The 26,534-nt window shown below is 37.0% G+C and overlaps 2 protein-coding genes across 8 annotated transcripts in view; one reads left to right on the top strand and one right to left on the bottom strand.

Annotated features, from left to right (window-relative positions):
- Positions 1-4,892: 4,892 nt before the first annotated feature.
- THAP10 (THAP domain containing 10) lies at positions 4,893-16,201 on the bottom strand. 2 transcript variants are annotated; one of them, XM_009210526.2, is made up of 4 exons: positions 15,614-16,170; positions 6,332-6,479; positions 6,046-6,221; positions 4,893-5,269 (listed from the first exon to the last, which is right to left on the bottom strand). In XM_009210526.2, the coding sequence occupies exons 1-4, from the start codon at positions 16,040-16,042 to the stop codon at positions 5,234-5,236; spliced, it is 789 nt and encodes a 262-aa protein (XP_009208790.1). In that variant the 5' UTR covers positions 16,043-16,170; the 3' UTR covers positions 4,893-5,233. The 2 variants fall into 2 exon arrangements, with proteins under 2 accessions (XP_009208790.1, XP_003901184.1); XM_003901135.2 differs by having other exon boundaries at positions 4,893-6,221; positions 15,614-16,201.
- Positions 16,202-16,214: 13 nt separating this feature from the next.
- The window catches only part of LRRC49 (leucine rich repeat containing 49), a 161,362-nt gene continuing 151,042 nt past the window's right edge, over positions 16,215-26,534 (top strand). Inside the window, exons 1-4 of one of the 6 annotated variants that reach the window (XM_021940672.2) lie at positions 16,215-16,712; positions 17,350-17,406; positions 19,623-19,710; positions 24,657-24,759. In XM_021940672.2, coding sequence (XP_021796364.1) covers positions 16,665-16,712; positions 17,350-17,406; positions 19,623-19,710; positions 24,657-24,759 — 296 coding nt within the window. In that variant the 5' untranslated portion in view covers positions 16,215-16,664. Of the gene's footprint in view, positions 16,713-17,349; positions 17,407-19,622; positions 19,711-24,090; positions 24,317-24,656; positions 24,760-26,534 lie in introns of those variants that run through there. The other 5 variants (XM_021940674.2, XM_021940673.2, XM_031668521.1 and 2 more) reach the window with 5 other exon arrangements.

Here is a 26,534-nt window from a genome sequence, read left to right as displayed (position 1 = left end):
TTTTTTTTTTTTTTTTTGCCTTTCCTCACTCTAGGTCAATCTTTTACCGGCTCAAGCCAGGACTATTGCAAAGGCATGTCACCTCCAACAAATTTAATCCATTCCAATTCTTCCTGCACTATCCTCCAGATTCATTTGCCTGACATACTTTCCTGCCTCCAAATCTGAAAAGTTCATTCGGTGCCCAAAGGTTAAAGGCCATTCCTCTTGTTCTGGCAACATTCTGCTTGTCGGTCTGAATCTTTCAGAACTCCCTTGTAAATCTTCAGTCTAATGATGCCACCCCCCTTCTCACTCATCCTTTGCTTTTTAAGCATCCATGTCTCTATTGACTTTTTCTGTGCCTTCAGTTCTTTCTGTTGGGTTTTAAAGCATATTTATATCCTCCCTCTCCTTAAAGGACCATTACAATTTCACCTATTTTGTGAAGCCTACCTTAAGAAACTACAGATTTTATTGCTTGAACTAGTCATTTGGCAAAATAATAGTGTATTGCTTTTTTTTTTTAACATGCTTTATGAAGGTATAATTGACATACAACTATTAATACAATTCATGTGTTAATGTAACCCTTATCACATTGGGGTATAAAACATTCCATCTGCCCTAAACATTTCCTTGCGTACTCTTGCAGGGAATGTCCCCCTGCCCTAGTCCCAAGCAACCACTGATGGGTTCCTTTCTGTCACTATAGATTTGATTTTTTCTTTTCTAGAATTTTATACAAATAGAAATATAGAATGTGTACTTTTATTTGTGCCTGGATTTTTTTCACTCAGCATAATGCTTTCAAAATTCATCCAGATTGTTTTGCATATGTTTGTTTTATTTCTAAGAGATCATTATTTGGTTATACTTCAATTTCCTTATCCACTCACCTGTTGATGGACATTTGAGTTTTCAGACTTCGGTTCTTACGAGCATTTGTGTAAAAGTCTTTGTGTGGACATGTATTTTCTCTTGGGAAAGTACCCAGGAGTGAAATTGTTTGGTGGAATGATATGGGTATGTTATCTTCATGAAAGTTTGCCACATTGTTTTTCAAAGTGCTTGTAGTATTTTTATATTATTACCAGCAATGTAGGAGAGTTCCAGTTGCTATTGCCCTCCAACACTTTGTTATTTTAAACTCTTTGCATTTTCCATATTGTAAATGAAACTGGTTTTTTATCTCACTTTCCAACTGTTCATTGCTAGCATATAGAAATAAAGTTGATTTTTGCACATTTGACTTGCTAAACTCACTTATTGGTTCTAGTAGCTTTTTAATAGATTTCTTAGGAGGTTCTATGTACATAATCATATCATTTCTAAAAAAAGGACAACTTGGCCGGGCGCGGTGGCTCAAGCCTGTAATCCTAGCACTTTGGGAGGCCGAGACGGGCGGATCACAAGGTCAGGAGATCGAGACCATCCTGGCTAACACGGTGAAACCCCGTCTCTACTAAAAAGTACAAAAAACTAGCCGGGCGAGGTGGCGAGCGCCTGTAGTCCCAGCTACTCGGGAGGCTGAGCCAGGAGAATGGCGTAAACCCGGTGAAGACTTACAGTAGGCAGATCGACCATGCCTCAATACAGGCATTCGAGCGAGATCTCAGGACAACTTATTTCTCCCCTTTTGGCATCTATGCATTTTGTTTTTCCATCTTTCTTCCTTTCTGCCTTCTTTCCTTTTTTTCCCTTTGCCTTTATTGCACCGACTAGGATCTTCAGTATGATGTTGAATAAAAGTGTTGAAGAATGGACATCCTCACCTTTTTCTTGATGTAGGGATAAAGCTTGTAAGGGAACATTACCTATGGATATTAGTGGCATATATTCATGGCTGCTATTAGGTGAAGAAAGTAAATTCCTTTCTATTCTTAGTTTGTTGGTAGGTTTTATCATGAATAGATGCTGACTTTTGTCAAATGTTTTTAAAATCTAGTAAGATGAAGGTGACACGATTTTTCTCTTTCGTTCTCTTAATATGGTGAATTACGTTGATTGGTTGCTGAATGTGAAACTAACCTTGTGTGGCTGAGCTAAACTCTACTTAGATGTCATATATTATTTCTAAAATATATTGCAGGATATGTTTGCTAATAGTTTGTTAAGATACACATATAACTTCACAAGGGATGTTGGTTTATAATTTCTTTTGTTGCAATGCCTTTGCCTAGTTTTGGTAATAGGTTAATGCTGAACTCATGAGATGGAAAGTGTTCTCTAGTCCTTTTCTCTTAGAAGAGCTTGTATAAGGTTGGTATTCTTTCTTATGTTATTTGATAGAATTTAAAAGTGAAGTCTTCTGGGCCTAGAGTTTTCTTTGTGGAAAGGATTATAATTGCAAATTCAATTCCTTTAACAGATACAGGCACTTCAGACTTTCTGTTTCTCCCTGTGCCAGTTTCAATAGCTTGTCTGCTTTAGTTCTAGAATTTCCATTTGGTTCTTTTTTTAGTTTCCATTTCTCTGTTGAGATTCCTCCTATCTCTTCATTGTGATTACATTTTCCTCTTGGAATATATTTATAATAACTGCTTTAAAGTTCTTGTCTACCAATTCCAACTTCTGGTCATCTTTGGGTTGGTTTCTATTGATTCCTTTCTGTCTTGATATTAGGTCACACTTCCTAATTTCTTCACATGACTAGTAATTTTATATCTTATACAGGACATTTTGGATGACAAATTGTTATCTTCTTCCTAAACACTTGAATTTTGTTGTAACAGCTGGTTAACTTGGCTGGACTCAAACTCCAAACTCTATTTCCACTGTGATGCTAAGACTTGCACCTGTTGTTTTATGCTGGGCCCCCAGAGGTCACCACACAGGCATAGCTCATGATTAGTCAGAGGTTTGGGTGGAGTTTATAAGAGATTTGGGGCCTCCTCCCCTCTGGGTTTCCTCTTTGCCATGACTTGCCCCATCACTTTTCACTCTGGCAGCACTGAATTCCTACCTCTGATTCCTCAGACCAATAAGACTGCAGCTTTCCAGAAGTCCCACAGAGGAATATTTTTGACTGAATAAGATTTACGTTCACATACTCTTGACATGTCCCTCATCTCTCACCTGAAGCCCAATGATTTTTCTTTTTTTTTCTTTTTTCTTTTTTTTGAGACGGAGTCTCGCTCTGTCTTCCAGGCTGGAGTGCAGTGGCCAGATCTCAGCTCACTGCAAGCTCCGCCTCCCGGGTTTACGCCATTCTCCTGCCTCAGCCTCCCGAGTAGCTGGGACCACAGGCGCTCGCCACCTCGCCCGGCTAGTTTTTCGTATTTTTTTTTAGTAGAGACGGGGTTTCACCGTGTTAACCAGGATGGTCTGGATCTCCTGACCTCGTGATCCGCCCGTCTTAGCCTCCCAAAGTGCTGGGATTACAGGCTTGAGCCATCGCGCCCGGCCGAAGTCCAATGATTTTTCATGTGTTTTCAAGTAAGTTTAAGAAATAAATACTGGCAGATAATTAAACCAGTCATAAGAACACATTTAAAATAGAATTTAAGCCCAGAATAAAAATTCCTGATTGCAGCCTCTGATACCGTAACATGGTCTGGTCCTATATACCACTCCAACTTCATCTCTTACCATTCTTTGCCTGGTTCATTATCTCTAGCCACCCTAGTCTTCTTACTGTTCCTCAAACACACCAGAGCAACCGCTATTCCTATCACCTGGAATTCTCTTCCCTCAGATCATTGCATGGTCACTCCTTCTGATATCCAGGTCTCTGATCATACATGCTCTCCTTAGAGAGGTCTTTTCTGATTACCCTATCAAAAACAGCTCAACAAACCTCTCCCCCCACCTCAATTAACATCTTCTACTTTATCTTCTTCAAAGCACTAATCACTATCTGAAATTATTCATTCGTTTTCTTGTTAATTGTCTGGCTCCCCCACTAAAAGGTAAGCACCAAGAGGCCAGAATCTTTGTCTTAATCACCAATGTATCCTTAGTGAACAGTTGTCCGGCATAGAGTATATGTTTGATAAATACTTATGAATAAATAAATGAAGAATGAGATGGGAGGTACTAAGGTAAATCTAAATTACCCTCCCACTAAACTGATCTAGCAACAAAATAAATTAAAATTATTTGTGCAAAAATCAAGCAGTATAATATAAACTATGAGTTCCTTATATGTCATTTAAAATAAAGCCAGTATTTCCTTTTACTGTGTAGGGCAGTGAAACATTACACAATAAATTATGAAATCATGTAAATCAACAAATCAAGTATAAATACTCAATTGGTAGAAGAAGGAAACTAAGTGAAGAGTGAAAAAACAGTGTTGACATGGCTGTCAAAACTGTTTAACATGTAGAAATGAAGTAGATTCATGGCAGTGAAATTTGGGGACAAATGGGCATGTAACTTCATTATGGTTTGAATTAAGGAGATAGGCTATTTCAAAGCTCAAAGGGTACTTATTGATGGTATTTAGCTTCAGAAGATTTATATGATTCATTTTAAAACATAATGCTCTCTTAAAACAGGCGAGGTCCAGTGACTCATGCCTGTAATCCCAGCACTCTGGGAGACCGAGTGGCAGGATTGCTTGAGGCCAGGAGTTTGAGACCAGCCTGGGCAACGTAGTGAGACCCCATCTTTACAAAAAATTTAAAACACAAATTAGCTGGGTATGGTGGCGCACACCTATAGTCCAAGGTGCTTGGGAGACTGAGGTGGGAGGATCATCTGAGCCCAGGAGTTTGAGGTTACAATGAGCTATGATTGCACCACTACATTCCAGCCTGGGCGACAGAACAAGACCCTGTCTCTCAAACAAACAAGCAAACAAACAAAAAACAGTCATCTCAAATTCAAGTCAAAATAGCAATAACAATAATGAAAGTAATAATAATGCTATGTTTTTACACAATCATTGTTCAGGCTCACAACTCCTATTAATATTTTATTTTATTTTCCTTAAAATTAAAATTACACTATTCAAATTAAAGCAGACATAAAATTAGATTTGGAAGAAAATAACTTTGATGTATTATTTAAACCTTCTAGGATAAAAATACATGCAAATTCTTCTAATCATCCAGAACTAACAAGACATATGAGGTGTAAAATGGATATTTATTTTTGTTATTCTCAATGGAAGATCAAAGTTATAGTATGGTTCTCAGAAACTATTATAACAGTTTACTTCATGGTCCAAAATTGCCATAGAAATTTTTCCTGGTGAATGGCAGACGGGGCAGCTAATATTTCCATGTTTATTTCTCAAATGTAGAATTCAAAAGAGAAGTGTCGACGAAAAAAAACCTAACACCTGCAATGGAAATACGTTAGAAATGTAGTATTTTTTTTTTCATGATGTTAATGATTCTAATCTAAATTAATCAAGCTAATTAATGTGTTGCAGTAAGCACTGATGCAAACAGATTTCATTAATAAGTTAATGTAAGTATATGAAAACTCTTTCTCTAAATTGATTCCCTTTGAAAAATTTCTGTAAGAACCATAGATTCATCAGAAATGCTCACAGGACAGATCCATATATGTTACAAATGGACAAACTAATAAGTAAATAACATAAAAAATAGTCAAGGGTAGATGTCCTGGCTTCACTACCAAATCATTTAGTAGTGTCAGGCTTGGCTGTGCTCACTGTTACTGTGTTATTGCTCTATACCTTCAAATTATTTAGAAGAGTAGTGACATTCTAACTAGCAAATGTCAAGTCCCGTAGGAGCACTGCTTCTGAACTAAGCTTAAATAAATATTCAATGCTTAATTTTGATTAGGAAATGTTGATATTGTGGTTTTGCTTTGTAATCTGATTTCTACCAAAAGGATTAAAAGAAAGAAAAAAAAAGGTGAAAGTAGAGAATAGGCATGTTTGTGGATAGGGATTATCTTCATTGTGTTGGCAAGCAAGCAAATTTTGCCTTAGAGCTAAACAAATGTTGCTGATACTCAACTGTCAAATTATCTTGAGGTGAAAGATTTATAATAGCAAAGAGATAATTATGTGAGTAAAGATTTGAAAATCTATAGCACATCAGAGCATTTGATGTTGAGTTTTTAACATGTTTCTTCTTTCACCTGTACAGCTATGTAAGACAAATCACTCTGTTCACTCTTGATATCCCAGTCTGTATCTGCTTCTGAATCACTGGAGTAAATGTCAAAGAGAGAGGAAGCTCTAGACCACAATTCATCTGTCTGAGTAGTTGCATTACACAGTCTTTTTCCAAACGCTTTCACTTTGGCTTGAATACCTGAAAGAGAATAAGCATAAGTACCTATGAGTTAGACTTTGCTTTTCATATATCTTTAATATACAAAAGATCGATTCAATTGCTTAATCCATTGAAGAGTCAAAACATACCCACACTACGGTGATGGGGCCTTTTCAAAGAAATTTGTGTACTTTTATGCACTGGGCCTTCTTCACAGTGAGTAGGTACTGAAGTGACAGTATTAGATGGATTATCAGCATGGGGTTGGGTTTGCACAACTTCATTTTCACATGTAATCTAAAAATATAAATTGGAGGAGAAACATATTAAAGTTTACCTTATAGGGTTTTATCTTTCAAAAGTTACAAGTAGTAAAAGAGTATAGCTGAAAAATTTCAGTCACATATTAGTAAGGCTGATACTTGAACCTAGGCAAGGTGAATCTATAGTCCAAGCTTTCATGAATTCTGCCATACTGTCTTTTTTCCACTTATAAATCATGAACTCTGGTCAGCCAGAATGTATAAGCTATTTGCTTACAACTAATTATTTTTTTCTTAAATCAACAGCTAGAAGAGATAATACTTTTTTTTTTTTTTTTGAGACAGAGTTTTGCTCTTGTTGTCCAAGCTGGAGTACAATGGTGCGATCTCAGCTCACTGCAATCTCCGCCTCCCAGGTTCAATTGATTCTCCTGTCTCAGCTTCCCAAGTAGCTGGGATTACAGGCAGGCGTCACCATGCCTGGCTAATTTTTTTGTATTTTTAGTAGAATCATGGTTTCACCATGTTAGTCAGGCTGGTCTCGAACTCCTGACCTCAGGTGATCCACCCGCCTCGGCCTCCCAAAGTGTTAGGATTATGGGCGTGAGGCACCGCGCCCAGCCGAGATAATATTATTAGTATTAACTAATTTGATATCTTAGCAGTCATATTATTCTAGAAAACCTAATCATTTGTTCTTTATACTTTATAGAGGACTCCTTTAATAAGATAAATGACTTTTAATACTTTCCTGAGAAAAATTACATTGTGAAATGGATTTTTTTCTTTTCTTTTCCTTTTTTTTTTTTTGGAGACAGGGGTCTCCGTCTGTCACCCAGGCTGGAGTGCAGAGGCATGATCTTGGTTCACTGCAACATCCACCCCCTGGGTTCAAGCAATTCTCGTGCCTCAGCCTCCCAAGTAGCTGGGATTACAGGTGCCTGCCACCATACCTGGCTAATTTTTTGTATTTTTAGTAGAGATAATGTTTCACCATGGTGACCAGGCTGGTCTCAAACTCCTGACCTCAGGTGATCCGCCTGCCTCAGCCTCCCAAAGTGCTGGGATTACAGGCGTGTGCCATTGTGCCAGGCGGTGAAATTTGATTTGTGGGGGAAGTAATATGGGTCAGAGGTAGAAAGAGGGAGGGTTTTGATATGTAAAAGGTAATATAAGACAGGGTACCTACAGATTATGTGGAAGAGGGTAAGAAATATCTGGAAAAGTCAAGAGGGCCTGGGAGGAGAGAAAATAAGTGATAGAGAAATGAAAACAAAATTAAAGTGTTTAGCAGTAGTGGCAGCTGCCTTCAAACCACTGAAAAAATATTTTAGTAGGTGTCTTTGGTGGCTGTACCATAGGCCACAGGCTATTGATACCCAAGTTAAAGAAACTTTGTGGCCAGGCACAGTAGCTCATGCCTCCCAGCACTTGGAGAGGTGGAGGCATGTGGATTACTTGAGGTCAGGATTTCGAGATCAGCCTGGCCAACATAGTGAAACCCCACCTCTACTAAAATACAAAAATTAGCTGGTGTGGTGGCACATCAGCTACTTGGGAGGCTGAGGCACAATAACTGCTTCAAACCGGGAGGCAGAGGTTGTTGCAGTGAGCAGAGATCACACCACTGCACTCCAGCCTGGGTAACAGAGTGAGACTCTGTTTCAAACACACACATACCCACACACAGAAAAAAAAAAAAAAAAAAAAAAGATACTTTGTAAAGAAATTTTTGTGAAGAGTCCCTTTGTAACACGATTCTTATTCAAAGGGTTTATCTCCATGTTTAAAAAATCATGACCAATTTTCACTAGTTATATCTACGTCTAAGTCAAGCATTGTCAAAGTCCAGAATAAGCACATATTTCTTTACAAAAAGATGTATTCTGGATAAAATAGAGTTTTAGAAATTTAATCAGGGTTTGAAAAATAACTTTTGTTCCCTTTATAACAATAATACATTTTTTACTGCAAAAATTTGCATCATACAGAGAAGCAAAAATAAACTAAAAATTTGTCATAATCTCACAATCCATAGCTAAAACTTTATATTTTGATGTTTTTTGTCTTTGTCTGTGTATTTTTAAAAATTGAGATAATATAATGCTTTATAACCTAGTTTTGCCACTTATTTTATATATCATCTTTCTATGTTATTAAATATTCTACATCATAATTTTTATTGCCACATAGGAATGTATTATACAGATATACTACAATTTATTAAAACAATCCGTATTACTAGAAATATTTGAACATAAATCTCCTGTGTAGATATCTGATTGCTTCTTCAGATTAAAAGCTTAGAGGCAGAATTTCCAAGCATGTATTAATCCACTAGGACATGAGTCAAAAGAAAATATCTAGAATGAGGCAGAAAGAGACAAAAGGAAAACAGAAAATACAGAAAACGTCATAATAGACATAGGGGATAAGATTTCAGAGTATAACATAAAATGGGGCAGACACAGTATTTGAACAAATAACAGCTGAGAATTTATCAAAATGGATAAAAGGCATTAAGTCATGGTTTTGCAAAAGTACTATAAACCTTTTCTATTTATCAAAATAAAAACAACAGAAACCAAACCTATGCACACTACAGTAAAACTGGAAAATGAAGAGAAAAACTTAACAGCAGTCAGAGGAAAAAAGATACATTCTCTTCAATGGAGTAACCATAAGACAGAATAATGCCTAAACTTTTTTTTTTTTTTTTCTTTTGAGACGGAGTCTCGCTCAGTCGCCCAGGCTGGAGTGCAGTGGCGCGATCTCGGCTCACTGCAAGCTCCGCCTCCCGGGTTCACGCCATTCTCCTGCCTCAGCCTCCCAAGTAGCTGGGACTACAGGCGCCCGCCGCCACGCCCGGCTAATTCTTTGCATTTTTAGTGGAGACGGGGTTTCACCATGTTAGCCAGGATGGTCTCGATCTCCTGACCTCGTGATCTTCCCGCCTTGGCCTGCCAAAGTGCTGGGATTACAGGCGTGAGCCACCGTGCCCGGCCATGCCTAAACTTTTAAGGACAACACAGAAAAGACTGAAAGTAGAAGGATGGAAACAGATGTACTATGCAAACACTAAGTTAAAGAAACCTGGTGTTGCTATATTAGCACTATATACCTAGTAACATAGCCATGCAAGTTTGATTCAAAATATATACATACCTAATAACATTGCTAATAACCTAATAACTTCAAGATATAGACCACAAAATGGGTAGAATTTGAAGATTAATATGTAAATTCAAAATCGCAGTGGAAGATTGCAACATTACTTTCTTAGTAATTAATTGAATAAGATAAAAATTCCAAAAGGATATAGGAAATTTAAATATGATTAATAGACATAGCGGAACACTATCCAAGTGCAGTACGCACATTCATCTCAAGTACATATGGAACATTTAAAAAACTATTTTGGGCATGTTACAAGTTTCAACAAATTACAAAAGATTAAGTCCATATATTGTAGTTTCTCTGGCATCAGTGTAATTGACCTAGAAATCTATGGCAAAAATTTAACTAAAAAATGCCCAGAGATATGGCAATTAAAAAATATACTTCTAATTAACCCTCAAATAAAATATACAATCACGATGGAAATTAGATAATTTGTACTAAATAATAATAAAAATACTCCATACCTAAAACTTGTAAGATTCAGTAAAGCCATGTTAGGTGGGGACTTACAATCTTCAATGCACATATTAGGATAAAAAAATTAATTGGGCTTAATTTAGGTTGGATTTATTAATATCATGCAAAAAGTATTCCACAAAATATCTCGAACATATCCCCCTCTCAGGACCCAGGTTCTCCTCTATCAACACCATTCTACTGAATTCTACATTTGGGAAATCAGCTTGTGAAACTTAGCTGCGCCATTTACCATTCACCATAAAAATTCTGAAAATCAATGATATAATTTAACTTCTTAAGAAGTTAAAAACAGAGCAGTGGACAAAATTTTAAAATGTAGAGGAAGGGAATAATGAATAAGTGAAATAAATGAAAAAAAATTCTAGAAAGAAGATCAACAAGGCAAAGTTTCTTCTCTGAAAAAACTAATAAAAATCGATAAACTGGTGGGGCGCGGTGGCTCACGCCTGTAATCCCAGCACTTTGGGAGGCTGAGGCAGGTGGATAACTGGAGGTCAGTAGTTTGAGACCAGCCTGGCCAAGATGGTGAAACTCCATCTCTACTAAAAATACAAAAATTAGCCAGAAATGGTGGCAGGCACCTGTAATCCCAGCTACTCGGGAGGCTGAGACAGGAGAATTGCTTGAACCCTGGTGGCAAAGGTTGTAGCGAGCTGAGATTGAGGCACTGCACTCTAGCCTGTGTGACAGAGTGAGCCTCCGTCTAAAAAAGAAAAAAAAAAAAATCAATAACCCATCTGGTGAAGCTGATCAAGAAAAAATGAAAAAGCAAAAATTACTTCACTCAAACAGAATTTTTTCAAATACAAGATTATCATGAAGGTTTTGTGTCAATACATTTAAAAATTTAGATGGAACAGACAAATTAAAAAACACTATTTATCAAAATGGATAAACAAAATACTATTTATCAATATGGATAAACAAAAGAACTCTGAATAATATTATAACAAAGAAATTGAATCCATCATAAAAAACCTTTCCAAAAGGAAAACTCCTGTCTTATCAATGAGTTCTACCAAATATTAATACCAAATTTATTAATGCATATATAATGGCATTTTATATAAACATTCCAGAGAATGAAAAAAGAGAGAACAATTCCAAATCTGTTGGCATAATCTTCATACCAAACCTGAGAAAGGCATTCCAAGAAAGAAAATAACTGTAGACCAGTTTCACTCATGCACACCGATACAAAAATCCTAAATATTTTATTTTAGCTAATATTTTATTAAGCAATATGGGAAAGGAATAAAGCACTTTGACCAAGTTGAGTTTATTTTAGCCATGCAAGTTTGATTCTATATTTTAAAATCAAGCAATATAATTTACTATAATTTACTATATTAACATAATAAAAATGTTATCCTTAATAGATTCAGAACAACCATTTGATAAAATTCACCATCATTTATAATTTAAAATAGGAATAAAGGGGAACATTTCTTTTTATTACAAAGAGAGCTATAAAAAAGTATAGTAAAAATCATATCAAATGGGGAAATATTAAAGGTTTTCCCTCTGAAATTAGGAATGAGAAAAGGATTCCCCTCACCTCTTCTGTTCCCCACACTGTACTGGAAGTTCAAGCCAGTGCAACAGGAAGAATATGAAATAAAAACACGAACATGAAACACTTTTTTCAGATGATATTTTTGTACATGTATAAAATTCAAGAGAATTTATAAACTATTGAAATTAATAAGTGAGTTTAACAAGATTTTTGGATACAAGTTCAACAAAAATTAATTTATCAATATATACTTATAGATTATAAAATTTAAAATACCACTTATAGTAGCAAAATCAAATAGCTGTGAATAAATCTAATGAAAGATATATAAGACCTCTATATCAAATACCATGAGTAACTTTTAAGAGAAATTTAAAAACCCAAATAAATGGAGATATGTGTTCATGGATTAGAAGAATCAATATTGTCAATATGCCATTTATTCCCACATTCATTTATGAATTCCATGGAGTCATAATCAAAATCCTAGTACATAATTTGTGAAAATTGACAAACCAATTCTGAAATGTATCTAGAAATCTAAAGAGCCCAACATAGTCAAAATATCCACAAATATGAACAAGAGGTATTAATCAATTGGATATTAATTCTTAATAAAGCTATATAAGACACTGTGATATTTTTGCTAAGACAGGCAAACAGATAAGTGAAACAGAATAAAGTATGTGGAAACAGACCTATGCATATAAAGGGCACTTGATTTATGACAAAGTTGACATTGCAAGGCCAAGAAGAAATGCTAGTAGTTTCAGTAAAAGATGCTGAGTCAAATGGGTATCAATGTTGGGAAAAATGAAACTTAAATCCTACCTCACACCAAACACAAAAATCAATTCTGAATTAGATCTAAATATAAAAAGTAAAAACAACAAAGTTTATTACAAACAGCATAGTAGAATGTTTTAAGTATTAAGCATAAAGAAAATTATTGGTAATTTGGACTACATCAGAATTAAGAACTTCAGTACATCAAAAGACATTATTAAGAACCAAGAGGCAACCCACAGTGGGAAATGATAACATTTAACTGAAAAAGGACTTCGAGGTAGAATCTATTAAAAATTCTAAATCAACAAGAAAAGCCAGACTAATGGGCTAGAAAAATGGGCTAGATTTAAAAGGGCATGTCACTGAAAGCTACCCAAATATCCAATTAATATTTGAAAAGGTATTTCCTTACTAATTTCATCAGTAATCAGGGGATGAAAAACAAAAACACTACTACCCACTCTGCAAATGGACTCAGATGTGAAAGACTAGAAATCCCATATATGGGCAAGAATGTGGAACAATGGAAACTATCGTACTTCTGGTAGAAGTGTAAATTTGTACAAGTATTTTAGAAAACTATTTGGTATTATCTACTGAAGTTTAATACTATGACCCAGCAATTCTAGGTAGATTTCCTCAGAAATGTGTGCACATGTGGACCAAAAGACATGTACAAGAGAGTTTATAGTAGTATTACTTATGATATTTCCAATGGGTAACAACCCAAATGTTCAACGATAGACAGACAAATTTTGATATAGTCATACAATGGAATACTACATAACAATGAAAATGAACTACTGTTATATGCAATAATATGGATATAGTGACTCCTGGGGTGCTAGCAATGTTCTGTTTCTCTGACCTGGGTTGTGGTTATACATGTTCAGTTTATGATAATACTTGTCCACTTAAGATTTGTTCACTTTTCTGTGTATTTGCTATAGTTCAAGTAAACAACTTAAAAAATTCAGTTGGGTTTTTAAAAAAAGAATACACAATTAACAGTTAAGGGAAAACAATAATCAAGCCCCTTTCTTTCCTTGGAAGTGGTGTCTTATCTTTTCTGAAGCCCCCAAGGATATTTAACATTCACATTTGTATTTATCTATATACAGCACCAAGCACCCAGAACAGTGACTACAATAGCTCCTCAATAAATGTTGTAGAATGACTGGAAATATGATTTGTAGACAGCTAGTCCTGGGATTAGGAAGAAAAACATTGGGTGGGGGAAGAAGTCAGATAGACAAGCCAATTTTTTAGCGATGTGATTAGGGTTCTCTATCCAGACCAGGCTGAACATTTATTGCTATTAACTCAAAATCTTTTTTTTTTTTTTTTAACCTTATATACTTTTAAAGTGACTATTTTAGAACTCACACGCATTTTTCTCGTAATTCAGCAAGTATATTAATGTACTATGGATTGTTATAAATGTTGGCTGGTTACACTTACTAAATGGAAAACAGATTTATTATGTATGCTGGATCTGTTTCCCAATGGTTAGTTTTGATGGGTTATAAAGACTGGTTGTTGGACTAGCTTGGCTTTTCTTCTCCAAGTTTTTGGTTAGGTTGTATAATTATGAAGAAGAAAAATGGTGTAGGGGGATGTGTGGGGCACATGTTTAGTATTTATCTCTCTTGCTATACACATATATATGTACATGGATGTACATGTTTGGACAAAGTTTGCATAGGTGGTGATGGTAGACAGATGGTTCAAGGAAAGGACAGCTATCTTGACAGATATACAGCTTGGTGAGGAGGGAAACTGGCAGATAATTGAAAATTCAATTATAATGCAAAAAAATTGTTCTTATAATCATGTAATCATTCCATAAATTTTTATTCAACTACTTAAATTTGAAAATATTGTTTTAGGCACTGCAATACAATGGCAAAGAAATCAGACATGATCCTAGCTCTCATGGAGCTTACATTCTAATGTGAGAAACAAATATTAAGCAAACTACACAATTATTTCATGGCAATTATGGTAAGTGCTACTGAAGTATCTGTACTATTGAATCACATGAAGTACACGAAGAATGAGAGTACATAGAACTAAGTGATCAAGGGGAAAGATGTTTAGCTGACTTTTAAGGGAAAAAGACTTAATTGGTAATGATGGGAGTGGGAGGGGCATAGTTCCAGGATATTATAATACATAGAACAACTGAGCAAGTCTTGTTGGTAGGAAGTAATATAGTATGTCCAAGAACTGAAAGGTCAGCATGATGGTACACGGTGAGCAACAGGGACAGTGGCCTTGGATAGGGCTAGTGTGGTATGCAGGGGGAAAAAGCATGGGGGGCCATGTAAATTGGGTTAATAATTTTGTTCTTTATCTTAATAATTGCAGGATGCCATTAAAGGGTCTTAAACACCCACCCCAATGTAGGAAGCAGGTTAGTACTGCAGAAAGAGTGTTGGTCTGGCAACTGGACCTAAGTAAGGATTACAAACTCCTGAGGAAATTACTAACCTCTTGCTATAATTTAATCTGTGTCATGGTGGTAAGGCTGAAGTTTATCACAAGGAAGGCTGGAAAGTTTTCTTTAAAATGGTAAGTGGGGAAGAAGGTAGTAGTAACCAGATGCAAAATAAGTGCAAACAATGTTTAGAAGGAACAGAAAAGTAGGCAGAAGAGAGCAAGATGGGGAAATTCAGCTCACCAGGGATACTGAACTTAAAGGCAGCTAGAGCTAGTATCAGTCAAAAGGAAGTTTAGGGGTGGGAAGGGATTTATTAGCAAGCTCCATCTTCATCTGTAGCTCCACATCTCCTTCGCCCCATCATCTGTGACACAAATAAGGGACTTTCCTCCAAGCTTATGTAATGTTATGCAAACACAGTTTCAAGCACCCTAATCCTGGAGATTTGCTCAAATTAAACGCTTTCTATTTAAAAACCCTGGAGCGGGGAGTGAAAGCAACTCAGTACTCTGCAGGACAAGGCTGTGTGTGTGTGTGTTTTTTGGGGAGGAGCAGTTAGAAGGAATTAACTGGGTTACTTAATTCCAAAGTGTTAGTGCTAAATGGGACCTTGGAGATCACCTCTAAAGTACACTCCTAAATTTGCAGATTAGAAAACAGGAACTTTGGAGATGAGGTGCTTTTCCCAAGGTGAGACTAAGTGGAGGAGCCCAGTCAGAGTCCAGGGGTCCTTCCAAAACCCTCGGTGGTCTCTCTTTACCTGTGAAGCTGCAGCCTGCTTCCCAGCTCGTGGACGTGTACAGGAGACTGGATCTGGGACAGTCTCAGAATGCCTGGCTGCCTGGAGCTCTCCTCCCGTGTCCGGGCGGCCTGCTTGGTCTCTCTCCTCTTCCCCCTTAGATGCCGGGGCGGGCACTCGGTGCAGGGTGGGCACGGCGCCTGCCACTAGCCTCAGGCGCTGGGAGAAGCGCAGGTTCTTCTGGATAACCGAAGAGACGTCAAAACAGGCTGGGGCAAAGTGGTCAGAGCAGATGACCGAGCGGTCATTGCCTCCGTACCAGTCGGCGCGGCAGCCCCGCACGAAGCGGTCCCAGAGCAGCCGCACGGCCCGGTCTTTGGGGAAGCGGAACAGCGACTTCCCAGACTTGGTGGTGTTGCCGCAGTGGGCGGCCACACAACGGGCCGGCATGGCGGCCGTCTTCGGTGCGCGGGAGCCGGGCTCCCTGGACCTTCGCCCTTGGGCACGCTCCTCGCAGCTGCCTCGGCGAGGCACGTCCTCTCCTCCTCACCTGTCCCCTCTGGGTCGGGATCGTTTCCTTCCCTACCTCTGGCCACCGGAAGTGGCGATCTGGGGCCCCCAGTGGGAGGGCTCTTCGATGTCTTCCTCCTCCTCCTCCCTGCACTGCTCCCCAGGAGCAGGTGGACACAAGCAGAGGGATACAAATTTCGCGCGGGCAGCGCTGAGGTAGGCCGTAAAGAGGAACGGACCGGAAGTGGTGGTTGTCATAGCCACCAATGTGGCCAGGCTCTTCCCAAGCTTATCCTCCTCCCAATACTCCCGCTCTGTTTTTATGAGGCCGGAAAAATAGAACGAGGAAGTGGTGACGCACTGGGCTCTCACGAATACAACCAGAAGCTACAACAACTGCGTGGCCCTATGGATTCGGGAGAGGTCCAGACCGGAAATGGCCGTTTCCATGGTAACCCTGAGCCGGTTGCCTGGGAGATGACCTCTTTCGGGTCTCTTTGAATCTCTGCTGTAGCGTCACTTCGAAGGCAGATCTAACAGAGATCCTGGACTGTCTCCTATCATGATTCCCGGGAAATATCGCTCTGTTTCTGGCCGGGCTGCGAACAACGTAAGCTGGGCCTTCTACTTTCTCTTTCTTCCCATTGGTACTCTTTCTGACTGGCGTCTTTGTCCTAGGAGATGGGCTGTATTATTGGGACCGGGGCCGCTGGGTCTGCTCAAGCTATTGTCTGACCGGCGTTTGAGGTTCGTGGGCTGGACCAAGGCACAATTTAATATTGTATGATAGGTACTCAAAGTCTTGTCCAGGATCTGGGCTCCCCAGAAGGTGGAGCTGGTCTGCTGTGAAAGGCTCGGGTTTATTTAAATTCCTTTGGCCAGTCAATTCCTTTTTCTTTTCTTTTCCTTTTGACTGTGAAGATAATTTATCATTAGGGAGTCCCACCTCTTTCACCTGTCCCATTGGGATATTTATTTAGACCCGAATGGCAAATGTTGAAAGCCTGAGTACTAACTAGAGGGTTAAATTGCTGCCGACATTTTGGAAAATAAATCAGTGAAACCTTTTAATTCTTAGATGTGATTTTATTGTTTTCAGCAAATCCTCAGAACAAGATCATTTACCAGAAACAGAAATCGAGCATTCTGTTCTAATTTTTTGTTATATTTTTATGTGTACCTTTTTTTTTGGAAATATGTGTTTGTGTATGAAGAGCAAATTTTATGGTTTAATTTTTACATTTCAGGTGAACTGTGGGCTTCATCTGGTTATTCAAACATCATCGCTTCCTGAAAAAAACAAAGTAAGATTTAAGAAGGTTGGCCTTTAAATAGAAGATTGTTTTATTTTCTACACAAATAGCAGCATGATTTAAGAGTAGATTCTAAACTGAAAAATTTAAGTAGATTTACTTTGATTTCCAGTTTAAAGCTAGTTCTTACTTTCTGCCTACATAAAGCCAAAATAGCCCTCTTTAAAAAACTTAGTGTTATTTTATTGATTACAAAAGGTAAGGTTTTTTTTGTGTGTGTGTGTGTGTGTGTGTGTGTGTTTTGACATTTACACTTTTTTTTTTTTTTCTTGAGACAGGGTCTAGCTCTGTCACCTAGGCTGGGGCGCTGGGGCACAATTTTGGCTCACTGCAACCTCTGCCTCCCAGGCTCAAGTGATCCTCCTACCTCAGCCTCCTGAGTAGCTGGGACCACAGGTACATGCCACCAAGCCTGGCTAATATTTTTGTATTTTTTGCAGAGACAGGTTTCGCCATGTTGCCCAGGCTGTTCTCGAGCTCCTGAGCTGAAGCGATCCACCTGCCTTGGCCTCGCAAAGTGCTGGGATTACAGGCGACAGCCACCGCACCCAGTGATACTTACATATTTCTGAAATCAGGAGCCTTCTTAAAATTGATGGCATGTCATAGTTTAATTGGGGAGGTTTTTTTTCTTTCTTAGTAGAGGGTAAAATAATGGTATGTCTTTCTACTGATGACACCTTAGATAAAATGGTAATTGGGAGGGCATATCCACACATCCCATTTAAAATCAGGGAAGAAAAAAATAGGTTAGCAGTGGACACATGTTAGACTTAATGTTATTTAGAAGTTACAATATGAATATGAGATTTTTTCCCCCAGACTATTTGCCCATAATGTCTCTAGCATTTCTAGAATTTCTGGCTTTTGATTTAATTTTTGAGATTTTGAGATAAACATGTTTCTCTTTTCCTTCTGTCTCACCTCAGCATTTATACTCACCTACTTTCTACACACTATGTCTCAAGACACAACATGATTTTTCCTCCTTTGACCATGTTGGAAACCTCTAACCATCACAATTCAGGTGTTTCCTAAAAAGTTATTAAATAGGCATCACTGGAAGAACTCTAAAGTGAAGGGCAGAGTTCACACATAACAGCATGAAGAAGGGTAAAAAAAGGCATGAGGAAGGTAAATGGAAGGACATTGTTAGTCAAGGAGGCAGCTGTTGATGACATTATATATGAATATGAAAATAGTGAACACTCGGAAAATAGATCATTTGATCATCTCAAGCATCAGTTAGATTAATTTAAAAATATTCTTTATTGTAATCAAGCATAATGGATACCCTCCAGAGCTTTCCTAATTGATTTCTCTGGACAAATCCTTTCCCACCATTATAAGGTTTCTAGGGACTGTGTGCCTCATCTAAACATTTTTTCCAAACCATTCACTTTCTCTTGTGTGGACATCTATTCAGAGAAAATACCTTCAGGTCATATAATTCCTAAGGATATAATGCAAATGGCAACATAATGTTTATAGTGTGGATACATTAGAAGCATCTTAATTTATTCAGGGTACATATTTGGGTTTTTTTGTGGCTAATCATAAGAAGTTGTTTTGGTTTTGTTTTTCTCATTCCTCCTACCAGATAATTATTTTAGATCAGTTTTAGATCAAGTGAAAACCCTTCTTAGAAGACTTAAATATACAATTGTATTATGTTATAATAGGACATTTAAAGGGATTATAATGATCAAAACAGTGATGTTTTTCAACAGCATTTTATTTATATTGTGTGCTTTTTTTTTGTAGCAAATGGTTCTTTTAATCATTGTATTTGTGGTGAGAGCATGGAGGGATTGGAAGTGTCTCAGCTTGGAGTATCTTTTATCTGACCTCATAAAATTGACCCTGATTTTGTGTGTGGTAAAATACAATGATAGAGGTGCAGTCATCACCTCTATCTAGTTCCAGAATTTTTTCATCATTCCAAGTGGAATCCCTATAGCCATTAAGCAGTTACTTTTCATTCCCTGCTTCCCTTAAATGCCTAGAAGCCATATATATGCTTTGCATCTCTATGGATTTGCCTATGTGGTATTTTGTGTCAGTTTTCTTTGACTTAGCATGATGTTTTCAAGGTTCATCCACACTGTACCATGTGTATCAGTTATTATATGTTATTTTTTTATTATCTTCATTGCTTAGTGTTAAATTTGCCTCCAAATATTTTTTTCTTTAATAATGTTTTTCAGGTTGAATTCAAGCTAAATAAAGACACATCATCATTCCCCGGTAGACTTTTACAACATGACCTTGAAAGAAACTACTCAAGTAGGCAAGGTATTGTCAGTGAGTAGAGATCAGATGTGGTTCATCATCTTTAAATAATATTAACTGTTTAATAATGTTGAATTACTAGATCCAAATAAACTTGAATTTAAAATGAAATGGTTCACTGGGACCAAATTGGTTTGGTATTTTTAAAAAAATCATTGGTTGTATATATATAGCATAGTAGATTATTTCCAATATAGGAAAAAGCTGTTATTATTTTCCTTTAAGGGTGGGCTATACACTAGAGAATGGAAAAAGAATGTTTCAGATACTGTATTAGAACAGTATTTGGAAGTTGCTAATCAGAGAGAGTAAGCGTATGGGAACACAAATATTAAGGAAATAAGGAAAGAATGGAAAGTCAGCAGTAGAGAAGAAACAATCTTTCCCTGTTACTATCACATATAATTATAGATTTTATATTAAAGGCCTTAAACTTTAGTGTCTATCACTTGGGATCTTGTTACAAATGCACATTCTTAGTGCTCCCTCTCCATCTTCCCCATTCTGATTTTGTAGGTCTTGAGTGGGATTTGGAAATGTGCATTTTAATAATGTCACAAGTGATTCTGAGGTATATGGTTTGTGGGTCATCTTTTGACAAATAGTGCCTCATATGATCTGGTTATATTTTTCAAATCAAGGAAAAATTTCCTTCACATTTGAATCTTGGTTTGTTGCTGACAGCCATTAGCTTTGTGTAATGTGCTCATGTTAAACACTTCTGACTCCACATATACAAAACTGCCTTTACCTCTTAGGAGTTTATATGAGAGGGCCAATCAATATAGACCTTTCCAGGTTGTTCATGTTATTACTGTGGGAACATATGGTGGTTTTAAATATTGGGTAATTTTCTCTCTCTTTTTATTTCTGGGCCAACTTCTTGGACCCATCTAATCTGACATATCTTTTCTCTTTCCTACATTCTACACTCTTGTCTTGACCAATTGCTGGACATGACATCAGCCTAACTGCAATTCCACAGTTCAGGAAGCATCTATCTTTGCCTTCTTTGATTCAGTTCAGTAGATATTTATAAAGCAAGTATTATATGCTAGTCACTCTTTTAGGTACAGAATTATAGATGTGAAGCCTCAACAAGAGTTTTTATGCTTGCATTGTGAATTTCCTTAACATTTTTAGTAACAATATCTTAAAAGTTTTCCCGAAATCACGAATCAAAATTAAGTACTTTCACTAAGCTTTTCTTGAGTTAAAGTAGGGAGTTAGTAAACAGATTTGAGGATGGCTGGCCAGGCAAATTTATTTAAGTGGTAAAGTGTTACTAGATATTTGCTAATGAGGAAATAGTATGGATGTATTGAATTTTGTGAACTTGAGAGATGAATAAAGTTTTATACATAAGTAATGACCCATTTAGTATGAATTAACTCTTTAGGGAAAAAAAACCTAATTGGTTTTTCATTTAAAAAATTTATTCAAAATTAGGTTCTGTGACAGGATACTCATTTAAAATGTCTTAAATGTGTACCTGGTTGCTTTCAATGTGCTCCCTCAATAGTTCCAGGCAGTTTCGTGCAAAGAAGGCCAGACAACTTAATTATTTTCTTGACTTTTGTACTCAAATTTTACTTCCAAGGGCATAAAATTTTGGAAAAATTATAAGTAGCACTTCATCAGGAAAAGCTTAGGGATGTCTGTCTAATAAACTATCTTGATACCCAAACATGATAATTAATTTCAGCCATTTCTTATTTTTCAAAATTAATCAAACATATGATAGCCTGTCCACACAAATTAACCAGTGGTACTCTCAGTCAAAAGTAAAGACACTTGATATTTTATTTAAGTTAGTGAGTTTAAAACTTCATATGTGATTTCTTTTAGGCTTCTTGTAATACTAAGAGTTAACCCCTGTGTCTTTGAGATTCTATAAGTGCCATATATTGCAGGAACTACTATATAATAAAATTTCAGTTAACCTGACCTTATTGATTAAATCCCTTAATTAGGAATTTTAAAATATGTGTGTAGAAGGGAAGAGGCAATACTTTGCTCTTAAGATAATGATAAATCACTGGAAAATCTAGAGTTAAGATTTTCGTTACCAAAACAATCTCAAAGACAGGACCGAATGGACGCACATATATGGCAATATGTACTATGCCATCCATCCATCCATCTGTCTGTCCATCCACCCATCTGTTCATTTATCCATCCATGCATCCATCTCCTCATCTATATATTCATATATCCAACCAGCCATCCAGCCATCTGTGTATCTAGCATGCAGTGCAATGAACATTCTTACCAAATTTAGACCATTATACTTCTTAACACTTTGAGATGCTATTTATATTGAGATTTTTTTAAACAGAAATAACACACACAAAATAGATTTTCAATTAAGTCTTAGTAAACTGGAAAAACAATTAATTTGTCTATTGATTGCCTACTGAATTTAGATTTTACCAAGAATATAAAGAATGTAAAATGAGGTTCATCACCCAAGGAGCTTGTAAATTTAATTGGGAAGACAAGGGCTACATATCTGGTAAATTAAATAGTAATATAAGAAATAAATAATAACAGGCCGGTTGCTATGGCTCACACCTGTAATCCCAGCACTTTGGGAGGCCAAGATGGGTGGATTGCTTGAGCCCAGGAGTTCAAGACCCCATCTTGAACATGGGCAATAAGATGAAACCCTATCTGTAAAAAAATACGTAAATTAGCTGGGTGTGGTGGCACATGCCTGTAGTCCCAGCTATTAGAGAGGCTGAGGTAGGAGGATCACTTGAGCCCGGGAGTTTGAGGCTGCAGGGAGCAGTAATCATGCCACGCTGCATTCCAGCCTGGGTGACAGAGCAAGACCCTGTCTCAAAAAGGAAGAAAAATGAAATAAACAGTAACAAACTGTTACAATGAAAATTTTGCCACATAGTAATGTAGTTTTTATGTGGGTGTTTATATACCCACATATATATGTGGATATTTTAACTGTGGATCTCTCTGGTTCTCAGTTATTTAGAAGATCTTGTGTGGTAGATTTAAGGCCTTTTACCCTAATCATTCTTATGGCTTTCTGTTTATTGTAAGCAGTATATCACATTGATAGTAAGTTCATTATGCTGATATTGATTATGACTTCTGTGTATAAAAAGAGCTAGAAAGTTTAAGGATAAAATTCCTTTATTCACTGAGTGTAAATTAAATTTAATCTTTGATTATTGCATCTGTATCTCAAGTTTTGTAAAGTTTAAATTTGCCTCTTAAATATTGAGGATTGCCTTGAAGCCTTAGCAAAATAATTCACAAAACCTGACTAATGCTAACAAGAGAAATTGAGGTTGTCTGCTGCTTGGAGTTTTTCAATCTTTTATCTTTAGTTGACCAATTAATCTTTAATTAGTTAATTCTTAGACTGCAGTCAGTCTTTAGACTGTTTTTTGTTTGTTTTGTTTTTGTTTTTTTAACCATCTTGACTTGATATCCAAATCAGTTTACTGACTTGTTGCTTTTAGGTATCCTGCTAGCATATGATCATGCCAGAAAATCAGTTTGTTGGTGAATATGATGTCAATTCTGAATGCTTATGCTCTAGAACATCATTATTATCTTGATATTTCATAATATTCAGAAAAGTGGGATGTGAGCACTGATATTTTGTTCAAGAAACTAGGGTTGAGATACTTCAGTTTATGCCTTGCAGACCTGAGGAAGCTAGCAAATGCCATTGCCTTATAGCTTTTTAATATGATTTATATAGAACTTGATTTTAAGTTGTCATTACATTGTCTGGTGACCTCCCAAAAAGTAGGTTAGCTTTCTAGATTTGGTTTTGATCTTTTTGTTAGTTTCAACAGCAGAATTCTGTGGTAACCTCAGGTTCTATTTTACTATTATACTTACTGCTGCCCTTAAGCATTTCAACATCAGTTGCTGCTCAGAAGATTTTCTTTTCATAGAGGAAAATACGGTAGATTTCCTCTGGCATTCAGACTGTCACATTTGACCCATTACTCAAATCTTACCTCATTTCTGGAACTTCTCATCGTTCCTTCTTGACCATTTACATTCTTCTAGTTCTTTAGAAAATATCTTAATATTCACCTTCCCCCAAACCCATCTGTAACCACCTTCATTAAGTAAAAAATAACCAGACACACTTATGTGCAAATTTACAAATAGGTATTCTTTTTATTCTGCATTTATGTATGTTGTTCTATTTATGAATTTCATATGTGTATTTATTAATTTCAGTCTGTTAGATTGAAGGCTACATAATGGCAAGCACACCATCTAACAAACAGCCTATAAACCTTAGAGGGGTGTCATATACTCCGTGGACCCTAACTATGAGAATACTAGATTTACTGACATCCACTTTGGTATCTTGGCAATATTCTCTACTAATAGTGTCTGAACATACAAAGAAAGAGATGATGCGAGGTTTACATCTGCTATCCAAAACTACTTTTTGTGTATTTCCTATGCATCTCATCCACAACAAATGTGACAGAACTATATGGGCTGGAAATGAAAACTACCGTGAGCTCCTTGTCAGCATTTGGAGATTCTTCCATAAAAATACCTTCAAAATCCAGAATCTGGCAGGGCTGTCATAGCGCTGGCCCAAATATATCTGGTAATGAGGGACAATCATTTTAGTTATAGAGAGTTAGAATTTAAGACAAGCAGTTAGGATTCCAAAGGGATAAAGATAGCACTGGAGTAGTTCTGTACTTTTAACCAATCTGTAAGGCAAGGGAAAAATTATTTGGCATACATGGAACACATAGTTTAGGTTTCAGAAGGAAATAAACAGATTCAACTTAGTAATTAATTTCAAATGTGGAGAGCTATGGAAACTATACTTGCTAGATAAGATATTTATGGTGCCAAAATTCTCCAAATATAAGGTGACTTTAGTTTCAAGACTTTGAAGGCTTTTCATAATTAAGTAATTTGTATATCATTTTTAATAGGTGATCATATTAATTTGGTGAGCTCATCATTGTCATCATTTCCTATTCTTCAACGTTCTTCTGAAGAGAAAATTCTTTACTCAGACAGGTTGAGCCTAGAAAGGTGAGGACAATTTATTTTATTTTCTTTTTTTTGACTAGGTAATACATAGACATGGTACAAGATTTGAAAGATGCAAGTCTCCCTCCTTCCTCCTGTTCCCCAGTTATTCAATTCTCCTATTTAGATATATCATTTTTTTTAAACCAACTTTTTGCTTCTCCTTCCTGAGGTATGGTGAGGAATTTTATATCTATATAAATAAAAGAGCTTGACTATACTCCGCAAGAGTACTACAGCAATTCTAAAATATGACATTGATGAAAAATGGATTTTAGTATAGAAAAAAACTACAATATAATCCTCACATGAGCTTCCTGGGCCCTATCCAGTCTAGTTTCCTGTTACTTCACTGGCTTAATCTCTTCCTACACTCTCCTCACTCACTGCTCCAATCATACCTGCCTCCTAGCTGTTCCTTGAATACACCAAGAGTGATTATACCTCAGGAATTTGGTACTTGCTATTCCCTCTGCCTGGAATGCTGTTCCTCCTCATATCTTTAGGTTCATTCCCTTACCGCCTTCAGATCTTTGCTCAAATGTCATCATTTCAGGGATGATTTTCTCTGGCCATCCTCTCCAAAATTGCAACCCCTTACACACTGAAGTCTCCAGCCCCCTTCTCTGCTTTCATTATTTTTCTTCTTAGCATTTATTACCCTATAACATAATAACTATTTACTTACTATGTTTTTTGTCTGTCTCCTGCTAGAATACAGGTTCCATAAGCACAGAAATTTTTGTCCAGTTCTGTATTCTTGATATTTAGAACAGAACCTGGTACAAAACATGCTCTTGATAAAATTTTTTTAATGAATGAATATATTTAGAACTTGATCCCCATCTTTACATCTAGGAAACTATCCACAGTAGCATGGTGGATGAAAGATCCCAACCTCTACCCCAGTGGTGTAACCAGCAGAGAAAACATCTCTGCTCTGCATACCTTTAGCTTAGCAGTGCACATCTGACAACAAATTATAATGAACTGTCTGTGTTTATAGTTGGGAAAAACTGCTGGAGGTTCCAACATGTTCTTTTGTATGGAAAGTAACACTGAAGGGCAATATCGCTCATGACATCTTTGCGGTATAGATGGTTTTTGAGAATGCTGTCTAATATTTATAACTTTCATTATATTTTATATTTTAAAATGTTTTGAGGGATTTTTTTTGATAACTTTTCTTTTGATCTCTGAAAGACTGGCCAAGAATAGTACCTCAGCTTCCTTCCGTTTCATGTTACTTGATATTAACAGGAGCCAGTATTTTTAAGACTATGACATAACAAGTTAGGCACTTCCTTTGTAGCTTGGGGTGACTCAGGCAATTGTGAAGATGGGTCCTTAACAGCATGGGCCTCTGGGGTGGAGAAGCAAACTTTGATCAGGCAGAGACTTGCTTATCAAGAAAGTCAGGATTAAGAGAACTGACTCCACTTCATTGGTTGTGAAATGACAGAATCACAAAGATATAAAGTTAGGCACTGCTTGACAAGAACCAGGATGTGCAGTCAAGAAAGTTTGGCTAGCAGCAAGAAACTAACTCAGGGATCACTTTTGAGAGCCAGTGGGTAGTGCCAGTGATTTCCAAAGGCAGATATGCCATGCTTTGCAGCTTCTTAGCTAGGGACTGAGGGGTCAAGAGCAGAATCCAACCCTGAGAAGAACTACTTAGAAGAGCTAGGCTCTGGCTCTTTTGGGAGTTAGGTTAGCCCTGGAGTACCAGAAAGACAGCTTATCGGCCCCCAGAAGGAAACACAGCAGCAAAGGCATAG

This window comes from Papio anubis, chromosome 7 (genome assembly GCF_008728515.1).
Source record: "Papio anubis isolate 15944 chromosome 7, Panubis1.0, whole genome shotgun sequence".
In the NCBI taxonomy this organism is placed as follows: Eukaryota; Metazoa; Chordata; class Mammalia; order Primates; family Cercopithecidae; genus Papio; species Papio anubis.
This window is presented reverse-complemented; position numbering and strand designations above follow the sequence as displayed.